At 38.7% G+C, this 10641-nt stretch overlaps 1 protein-coding gene across 5 annotated transcripts in view; it reads left to right on the top strand.

Moving 5' to 3' along the window:
• The window catches only part of LOC110834080 (uncharacterized), a 31448-nt gene that overhangs the window by 16016 nt on the left and 4791 nt on the right, over nt 1–10641 (top strand). For 4 of the 5 annotated variants that reach the window (XM_022072880.2, XM_022072882.2, XM_022072879.2 and 1 more), the window contains exons 2-13: nt 2190–2330; nt 2696–2811; nt 3790–3958; nt 4538–4602; nt 4722–4915; nt 5988–6127; nt 6371–6500; nt 6853–6990; nt 7517–7750; nt 8676–9509; nt 10125–10279; nt 10427–10581. In XM_022072880.2, coding sequence (XP_021928572.2) covers nt 2212–2330; nt 2696–2811; nt 3790–3958; nt 4538–4602; nt 4722–4915; nt 5988–6127; nt 6371–6500; nt 6853–6990; nt 7517–7750; nt 8676–9509; nt 10125–10279; nt 10427–10581 — 2449 coding nt within the window. In that variant the 5' untranslated portion in view covers nt 2190–2211. Of the gene's footprint in view, nt 1–1224; nt 1355–2189; nt 2331–2695; nt 2812–3789; nt 3959–4537; nt 4603–4721; nt 4916–5987; nt 6128–6370; nt 6501–6852; nt 6991–7516; nt 7751–8675; nt 9510–10124; nt 10280–10426; nt 10582–10641 lie in introns of all 5 variants that reach the window. The other variant, XM_087354290.1, reaches the window with a different exon arrangement.

Below are 10641 nucleotides of genomic sequence, written 5' to 3'. Positions count from 1 at the left end.
CAGAAAAAAATTCGAAAATTTCCCTACGTCCCGAGAAGGACTTGAATCCACGTCGCATTCCAGCACGTAGGGCTGTTCACCTTAGACCACACGGGTATTGCTGGATAAGTCTTCTTAACTTGAATTTGAATTTTACGCATATCAACATTTGTCCAGTTGCGTGGTCTTGTAATTTTTAACGAAGTTCGTGGATTACGAGTGTTTTAAAACAAAGTGCGAACGAAAATATTTGGGCCCCGAGAAGGGCGAAGTAAGATAGGAAAACTGTGAGCTTCGCGATTAATGTATACCACCTACGTACTGTTTTATATTATAGACGTTTTTAAATCTGCACTTGGATGGATGAGGGAAACATGGAATATGAACAAAATTTTGTTTGGATATACCCTTTGGAAAGCGGCTACTTGGAAGGGATGGAGGGATAGTATTAAATGCTTTGTGAATTAGATAATTAGTTAACTGGCTGTGAAGTTATATTGCCTTGAAGTTAATCAGTTAGTTTGTTAGTAAATTGGTTAACCTATATGCGTGTAGAAGTGTTTAAATGAAAGTAGGTGTCTTGTATTCTTCTCTGTTAGTTTTTGCCTTCACATCATTGTAAAACACGACACACCGGAAGTGAGGAATAATTCAATTTGTGTTGCCCTCCGATATTTCACCTCGCCATAGGGTACGCCCCTTCGTTTCAAGTTTGCAAGTGTGTGCAGGTGTCTATATCAGGTCGATCAGCAATCTCTTGACTAGAAGTTGCACTATGTTTAGGAAATGAACGCATGTGGGGCTGACCTGTATGTCTGTCAGCATTATTCGACTTGAGATTCAATTTGGTTTGGACGTTATGGCACTGAAGGCTACCCTAAACTCATACCTTTCAATTTCCTTCATCGATAATTTCACGGCGGAAGCACAAACTTGCGCAATGATGTATAGTAGTAGATCTTAAAAAAATACACAACTCTGGCGCAGTACTTCCTTGTACATTGTAAAACAACAGAATGGAGGCTGCTTGACATATGAAAATTGTAATTCAACCAGGAATCGATCTCATGGCTACTAAAAACCTGTGTCACATTGCTATGGTCTTGTACTGATATGACTGTCTGCATCTGGATGGTGGTACTGAAATCTTTGTTTGAGACAGCATACATTCCTCTTTGGTTCCATTGCAAAGTACTGTGCAAGCTGTGGCTTAACAGTTACTGACAGCAGCTCTCAAATTTACAGGCTGCGTTGTGTACCTACCACACCGCACGCTACCTGCTTTCCTCTTACTCCTAGGAGACTTCAATGCATGACACAAATTCTGGGGAAGCATACATGAAAATGAAAGGAGATGGGTCATAGAGACATATCGGTGAGACCAAACACGTATCTTTTGCCTCTGGTAACCTCTGTTGTCATGACCTTGCCGTGTGATCTCCGCTCATGTCACATTGAGGTTACGTGACTATTTCTGTGGGATTGGGCATTTCCTGATATGAATATGGCTGTCTTCTGTGTAATCTGGTATAAGTTCACCGACGTTTCAGAGGTCCTTACTGCCTTCATCATCACGGCGATGACACAAGGATCCTTGGAACGTTGGTGAACTTCTACCACACTACATTGTGCTGCCGTGAGATCCTCAAATCTTACCTAAATTCCTGATCTGTGCAATCAAGCGTTCGTCACAGTGAACGCAGTTCAATCTGTGTTCTGGAACAGGCCGGTAGGTCCCTGTTCCCACAGCTAGCCGTAATTGAGGTAACTTCTTTGCACACAGTAGATGAATGCCTGTATGACTGACAGGTCAAAAGCTATTTATATATTGATCAATAACAGAATGAAAATGAGCAACATGCTAGTTTAGTGGCCAACTGGATTTGACTCTGGGATCCAGATACACCTTTGTTTACTTCATTGCGTCAGTTGTAATGAGCATTGCGTTGATTTAAAAGGCAAAATTGTCTTTATAATCTCACTGACCCCAGCCTTTTGTAGGAGATGAAACAAAAACATGCAGTTTTAAAGTTTGCATGGTATGTAATACGTAACATTGCATTGCGTTGTATATTTTTATGACAGGCTTACCGATTTGGGTATTCTTTCTTTCTGAAAGTGACTATTAGTGATATGCATAGGAACCAGATTAAGTAGTACCAATCAAACCATTGCTGTACTCACTGTTTTCACATTCTCCTTTTTTTCAGTTTTGGCTACGTGTAAGTCAGCATGTGTGACGATCCCTCCTTTTTACCATGGAGTCGTAGAAGGAACAGTAAGGGGCAGCCAAAAAAAGAAGTTGCTCCTGATCTGGAATGTGCCAGTCCAGAACTTTCTCAAGGATACAGGTTAGACACGTAGTTCATTAAGAAATGTTATTGACAAGTGTGATGCAGTCTTTCCACTGCAAGTTACATATTATCCATTAAATATAATTTTCAGGTTGTGGTGTATCCTGCACATTTTACATTTGTCAAAAGTCAACTTTTGAGGAATTTAAGTCGTTTGTGTGCTGGGAACCCATGTCGTTGACTTCCCATTGATTTACATTATAAAAGGAGTTTCAGTTTACGCCGGTTCGTCCAGGAACGCATCCCCGGCGTAAATCGAGGGTTACCTGTATGCGTAATATGAAAGTGAGAATAAAATGATAGGTGTTTATAAGGATATGTGTTTCAGGTGTAGTTCAATTAACGTATTGTACTGCTTGCAGGATACTGCAGGATGTAATTGGAATCAGCAAGTTCTTCCTTGAACAACCAAATCGCCGAGAGAAAGGAATGCGTGATTACTATGATGTTATTTCCAGTCCTATTTCGTTCAGAGAAAGTGAGTATGGCACCGAAGTCTTTTACATTTAATTTGGCCTTATATTTTATGCAAGATTTTTGGTGGTGCTAGGGTATTTCTTGTACTGAACTGACATTTACTCACCGATTTTTAACGTTCCTAAAGATATCATGATTCTCAGGCTTGAAATTACTCGGCAAAAATAAACCAGAACCATTTGTTTTAAGATACAGAACAAATAGAGAGATAATTAAAAGTGTAGGTGTCATGCTTAATCTTATGTTAAGAATTTGTGATCCAGTAATATCGAGATGCGATTTTCTCCTTCCTCACCCTTCTGCTACTTACCTGATCTTGTTATTGAATTTTGTAATGTAGTGGTTAGCACTCCTGCATTGAATTCAGGAGATGCTGAGTTCCATACTCATCCTGGAGACCAGCTAATCCGAGATATTTTGTGATTTTCCTGGTTTCTCTTGGCAAATACTTGAATAGTACCTTGAGGTAGGCCGTGTTTACTTCCTTTCTTATGCTCTCCAGTTCATCATTTATAATCGTGCTGTCATTCAATGCCGTCAGATGAATGTACGATTTGAAGTTCTCACGGCAGTGAGTACAAAGATGGCTGTCTTCTGAGTTGCAGTGCCATGTTGTCTGGTAGAAGTTTACCAATGTTTCAGAGGTCCTTGTTGCCTTCTGCCTCATCACTGTGATAAGTCATTGTCCTGCATTAACTTTTATTGTGTGGGGAGAAATATCAAGCACTTCTGATATCTCAGCTTGGCTATGAGAATGAAAAGGGAAATTGTCAGTCGCACGTACTAACAAAACGTGATTTTATTGTTTTGACTGAAATTCCTATAATTTTCAGTGCAATGCAAGATTTACACTTCTCCCTAACAAAAACAAACAAATGTTACTGCAGACACAGGGGATTGTTTAAATTTAAATGCAATTAATTTAATTTAAAAAAATAACTTTGCCTTTACAATATTTTGAATGTCATTTTTATTGCAGTGCAGCAGAAGTTTGCCAGAGGAGAGTACAGTAAGATTTCTGAATTTGTGAAGGATGTAAGGTGTTTGCTGTTAAATTGCTACACCTACTTTGGCCCACGTCACGTTCACACCAAGAGGGCTTTAAAAGTTGAACATGTTCTGGAGAAGGAACTTTCCAAACTTCCTATGTGAGTATTAAGATTCCTGTTTCATGAGGCAGACCGTGGGCTCAGAGATGGCTGTGAGCGATAAGCCGCGTGGTTAGGTTGGCCCTAGGGAAGGAGATGCCGGTACTTTTTCGATAGGAAGCTGTTTATCCACGAGGTCGGTGAAATCTGGCAACCCTGGCGTACCTTGAAGTTCATGTATCATGAGGATCGATCTTGTTAGTATTTATGTCTGGTGTGAAGGAAAAGAATTAAAACATTGCCTACAGTTATAGCAATAAAAGAATTGAAAAGTTTACTGCTTTTGAAATGCTTTCGTATTAATACAATACTTTGTGGATGTGAGTTTAAGACATGTCACAATTGCCAGATATCTGTTTTACCATAAATTGTTGATTCGTATTTTGCTTTACACATTTTTCTTCGTTTATGAATCTGTCTCCCTCTCCGAGTGAAAAATAAAGGAATGTCGCTTATAATGAATTCTTCCCAAGAATTCATTATACTTAGTTGCCATGTGAGCTTCAGATAATACAACTGTGGATTAATTAACAGCGTAATTCCAATCATAAACTATGTGTCATTGTTTCTTCTTTACAGGGATCTTCGCAGTCAGTGTTCATTGGAATCTACGCATGGTATTAAGGATGCAGAGGAGATGAAAGGTATGTGTTCACAATTCATCTTTAATAATCCTGGATTAAAATCTTGGCCAAAGTTTTCTATTTAAAATATATTAGCAACAAAAGCATTTTTGTTATGATTAAAGTAATATATATTGCAGATGCAGGAGACGTACAGTCCCAGCTGCTCCAGTCTGTTATAGGAGAGAGGTCGCGTCGTGAACGTGAAAGAAAACTGAGACTGTCAGAGGAACGTCGTAAAGAAAAAGAAGGAAGGGAGCGTGACTTGTTGTTATGGGAACAAGAAAAATTGTTTACTGATTTAAACCGTAGAAATATGGAATGCATGTGGGAGGTAAATGAAACTTTTCTTTAACATAGATTGCACCATTCACGTTGTTGACTAGGTTAGTTTCTTCGCATTGTTTACATATTTTATATTTGATTTCTTTGTTAATGTCACATTTTGCTGCTGCCGGTATGGTAGTTTTGTGATGGACGCATCATGATCAGCAGGAGCTCTACCATTTACCCCATCCACCTCCCCCCCCCAAACGCCTACATGGTGTGTAGCAGAACGGCTTTACTCTTTAGTTTTTTGCATTAATGCAGTCCTCGCGTATAATGAGTGTCACCTTTATCTGTCTTAATGTGTCATTTTCCAAATTCCCCATTTATTGTTGTAATACAGTAAAAGTAAAATGTAACAGGTGTGGCCTTCAACAAGACTTTTTTTTTTTGAGGACATGTGAATGACCATCACGTTCCTCTTAGGTTGCAAGGTATCCTGAATTTTTAAATATCCATTGCTCTGTATCCTTCAAGAATCAGGCCCATATTACATGGCGACTAGGAATGATGTCAGAAATAAGGTCCTCAAGTACTGACACAAAGCCACTAGGTACTCTGAAGATAAAGATCTCCGCATGGTTCTGCGCTATAGAATACTCGGGAGTGGTCATATTTTCATGTTGACTTCAGTATCTGTTAATTAATAACAGATTTTCATGCAGTAAGCAGATCCCAGAGTTAAGTAAGAAAGTAAGTAACGTTGAAGTTGACTGGGAATTTTAAATTGTGGCGATATGAATAAATTGTGAGATACTAATTTATTGTGTAAGACTTGAGGTTCTCACAGCGGTGAGTATGAAGATATCCGTCTTCTGGGTTATTGCACTGTGTAGTCTGGTCGATGTTAATCAACGTTTCAGAGGTCATACTGCCTCCGTCATCAGGGCGATCGCCCTGATGACGGAGGCAGTATGACCTCTGAAACGTTGGTTAACATCAACCAGACTACACAGCGCAATAACCCAGAAGACGGATATCTACTAATTTATTATTGTGTACAGAGAATATGAAATGTGACTTGCAGAATTTCTGACTGGTATCTCTTTCTCTCTCTCTCTCTTTCTCTCTCCACACAGCTGCCTGTTATAGGTCATTTTGTTGCACTGTTATTAGAACAACTGAATATCAGCAACATCTCGATGTTTGAGTTGGAACGTATCATTCTCATGCCTCAAGCGTCAAAGAGTCTTGCTGCCCTGATGACCACTCTCCTGAGGTAGGTCACTGAGAGAACATTAGTATTTAACTTTAACACTAGGACTTAGAGCTTTCAAGCAGTCATGACACTTGAGTTGCGGAATGAGAAATCGTTTTATTCTCCACTGACGTGAGTAGACGTGCAGCGTAAACACGTGCCTTACTACAGATGGTACATTCAGCGTAGGGTTAGTTTTAAGGATTGGTCGCTATGAATGCTGAAGTGTGGTACATCAGTAATAATAAAATTGTATTCTTGTAGCACTCCACAATTTAGGATGAAGCTCCACACAAAACCACCCATGCCATACAAGATTTGGACCAGGAAGCTAGAATTTAAAGTTTCAAGCTGGTACAAGATCTATGTCAAATCAGACAAAAACCCAGACATTGTAAGTAGAAGAGAGAGATGAATATTCAGACGTGCTCTTTTAACCTTAAGATCATTTATCACACGTTAACTTCCCTCTCCAAAGTTCATACCAAAGCCATTGATGGAATAATTTTCGGATTTTACCGTGGGTCAGAAAACACCAGTTTATACACTGACATCTCAGTACAACAAATGCCATTATAATTAATTTCAGAATAATGAAAATACTCTTCATCTCTTATCAGACGACCATATATTTCAATTGAAAAACAATTTAGCTCGGCTGGACCTGATAGCATTTATTTAATTTAGTTTAGAGACCTGGCTTTGTAAGTGGCGCGAGACTCTCATAAAGTACAGTACTGTTTCAGGTGTTTGAGAAGCTCGGAATTGAACATCAGTTCTGGAAGATTATGGGTGACTGGAATCCATTGAAGGAATATGAGTTCCATGAACTTACTTTCCATCAAAGAGTCTTACTCATCAAGGCACTTTGTGATTACATTATGGTAAGAGTCCTCGAATATACTTATATTTTTAAAATTTCCGTCTGAAAATACACTTGAAACACTATTCAAGGAATTGTAATTTGTATAACAATAGTCTTTGAAAGCGTGCTACTTGTCTTTTGGGGATGGGGGTTACATTTCCGTAACAAGCGTGGGAAGACCAAATATCCTAATGCATTCTTTGCTGCGTGCATTTTGGGTATTATTACATCCACCTTGTCAAATAAAATAAATTTACAGATTTTAAAAATTTAAACATTTCTGTATTTTCAAAATTTCAAAATATAGAATTGAAAGTTTTATAATTTCCACATTAGAAATTTCAACATTTAAAACTGATGTTTAAACATCTATCCTGGGCTTCTATAACAAAAGCAAACCTAACGTAGCGATATTATCTGGAGTGTACTTTCTTTAGTGAAATATCATCATCCAAACTAATTATTTACAACTACATTACATTTTCATGTATGAATCTGTAAGACTCAATCTTTAACATTCATCTTATATATTTTCCTTTTAATAGCAAAACCACAAAAACCTGAGAGAGACAATTGCAGAGAAACGCGATGATTTTGGAATCTGTCTGGGTGAGGATCGTTCAAGAGCAAAGTTTCTCTACTTTCCACAATTCTTGGACCACGATGTCAGAATCTATAGGCAGGCTTCTAAGCCAAAGAGTTGGATTGACAGAGATATGGACCATCAAGCACAGCTTTTGGCAGAGAATGTGAAGAATGTTCCTGCAAAATGCGAAAAGGTAGTAATGGATATTCCTTAAGTGCGACATTTAACTTTTTGATGAAATTATGTGGTCGGATTTGCAATGCAGTGAATGCTGGAGTAACAAAATATTCAGCAAAACTAAATTTCTCTCTTGACCCCACTAGTTTACTGTATATCTTCACGTAAAAATATTTCACTTTAACGAATACCGGTTTTACAAAACAGATGTACTTCTGTGATTGGATTAAACTGCTACATATTGCACTGCTGTAGTAATAAAGGTATTTTAATTTGGAGACGATGTTATGTAATGACTGTTAACACCTGTTAAAGACTTTGATAAATTTATATTATATTATTAGAACATTTTCTTCAAGAGCAAGTGAGGCTTTGAAGGTAAGAATTGCATAAATATTACAAAGTTGCTTCTCAGAAACAGACAGCATTAATAACCGTTCCTTGACGAGTGAGATGACTTGGCTAATGAGGCAGGGTCAGGCAGATTAGATTGCTAGGATATTATCATGACCTGCTGCATTGTCTGCCCAGTAAACTATCGTTCATGGACTAAAACTTTCACCTTAGTGCTCCTCGACTAAATATTCACTCGTATCTGCTATTTTGCGAATTCACGAGCCGGCAGAGAAGCCGCAACTGAGACGGGCTTGCTTTCTCGCTGTGCGTATGGCACATTGTTCATTTTCATCCATCGTTTGTTTCAAAGTAAACCAAACACCAGATGGTGTTTAAAATATTTGTCAGTATGTTCTTGATAATATATGCAGTCGTGCATCGAGTATATCGACTTGTTATATATACTCCGAACAACAGATTTTCAGCACTTTTGGCTCATTTAGGACACGTGTCTTGTGAGTATATTACTGGTTCAAACATAACTTGTAGTAAGGGCTAAAATTAGTTTGTTCGTATTTTAATATTTGGCTGCTTGTGATTTTCAGTCTGATGTCACGTCCATGAGCAAGAGGTACAGGAAAAAGTCAGCGTGGCAACGAGGTAAAATAGTTAAGCACCAGAAATGTCTTCATCCTAAGGGTACTAAAGGGTTACCGAAAACTTCGTGCAAATCCCCAAGATCAGAATCAAACCATGCAACTGAAAGCTCGGTCCCTGATTCGGCAGCGGGTGCGAATGAAAACTGCGTGGACAAACGCGATTCAAGACTCTTATGTAATGTGAACCCAGGCCCACATGACGAAGACGTGTGTGAAGAGAAACAAAATGAACATTCCAGTCATACTGATAAAAATTTAGAAACTGGTGAGTTAGAGACTTCCGCGGTTCTAAACGTAGATTCAGGGTCAAAAGTCTCAAATTGTAAAAGAGAAAACGTGGACATGGAATTAAGTTCAAATCTGACTACTCTATCGGTGGACTTCTGTGCTTCTATTAGTGAATCTCAGTTTGAAAAGTGTTCAGATGATCTTGAATTTACGTTATGTTGTCATCTGCGGCCCAAGCAGCAGTGTACTGACTGTGACATGACGATAGAACCGTCGCTTGATGTTAGTGATAAAAATGATTTCACCGCGAAAGACGATGAGGGCGATAATGTAGAAAAGGTTTCTTTGAACCAAACAAAAGGAGTGGATCAGGACATCAAAAATTGTGTTCTAGAAACACAAAAGACAAGAAGACCTCTGTATAACCCATACTGGCTGGAACCCAATCCAGACGACTTTAAACTGGTAGCTGACTCGCTGGAAGGCGTGAGGCAGCTCTTGACAAAGTATTGCGATGATGATGTGGTGTTGATCAAGCGATTTGATGAAAAGGTGAGAGGTTTTTATGTCATAATTTAAGTCGCTACCCCTTCTTGGTGCTCTCTACAGCATACCTAAGTTTCTTCTTTGCTAAATTTTTATCATGACTTTCCAGAAGTTTGTATCTGGTGATTTATGTAAATTATTCCTGAAGTGATTCCTGTACAGAAATGTCGTATGAACATGTTTCTGGTCCTCGACAGTTTCGGAGCTATGTGGATTTGAATTGCTGTCCATTTTAGAAAATGTACTGCCATAATTACGGGGCACCCCCGTGATTCATTTGGAACATCATACATTATCTGGATGAGCTCTTCCCGGACCGTCAGGTGTTTCTTTGATGGTATTTTATCGACATAATTTTAAGAACACATATTTAATGACACTGGTTTTCTCCTTTATTACATGTTTGCGTGGCTGCCATGTTGATGCATTTGAGATCAGCGTGATGTGTCTTAGGGCATACGAACCAAGTTTCATGAGAATTGGTCAGTTGATCCAAAAGTTGTTTGATGGAGGCAGACATTGAAGTGTCATAAGCCTCACTCTCCTTATTAAATAAGTATTGAATCTGAAATCAGTAATACAAAATGGTTTGCAATATTCTGTGTGCACTTTTTGTTTCAGTCTCAAAAGGGATGTCGTCCATCATGTGAGGTGAGACTGGCTCGTCGGTTGGCGTCTATTATGAGTGACTTGCATTCTTTGGAACTGAAAATTGTCACAAATACCAAACAGACTCGTGAAAAATTATACAAGGAATGGCAGGACTTTGAAAATAGGTAATTTTATCCCTGCATGTTTTTTGAAGCTTCTTATCTGCCACTTTTTTTTAGATTTAACATCAAAATGACAGCGAAAAAATGCGTTCAGTATTAGTCCATGTTCTGGACTGGTCTACGAGATAAGTTTCATGTTTAATGTTGTAGATCTGCTGAATATGCTGATCCAGATGAGGCATTCTGGCTAAATGAAAAGGATCCTCCAGAGATTCCCGAAACACAGGCTTACCAGAATTCAGAGATATTAGATGCGGCAAATTTACCTCAGACCCCAGCGACAGATCCTGGTGATGCATCTGAAGGTTAGTGTTCCAAGATTTTACATCGATCTTACTTTTGTGCAGGATTTGGCAGAATGCAGT

The sequence above is a fragment of the Zootermopsis nevadensis genome, unplaced genomic scaffold (assembly GCF_977971745.1).
Source record: "Zootermopsis nevadensis isolate Lab colony 2312 unplaced genomic scaffold, Znev_1.0 Znev_ptg000023l, whole genome shotgun sequence".
Classification (NCBI taxonomy): domain Eukaryota; kingdom Metazoa; phylum Arthropoda; class Insecta; order Blattodea; family Termopsidae; genus Zootermopsis; species Zootermopsis nevadensis.
Note: the sequence above shows the minus strand (reverse complement) of the source record. Positions and strands in the feature narration are given on the sequence as shown.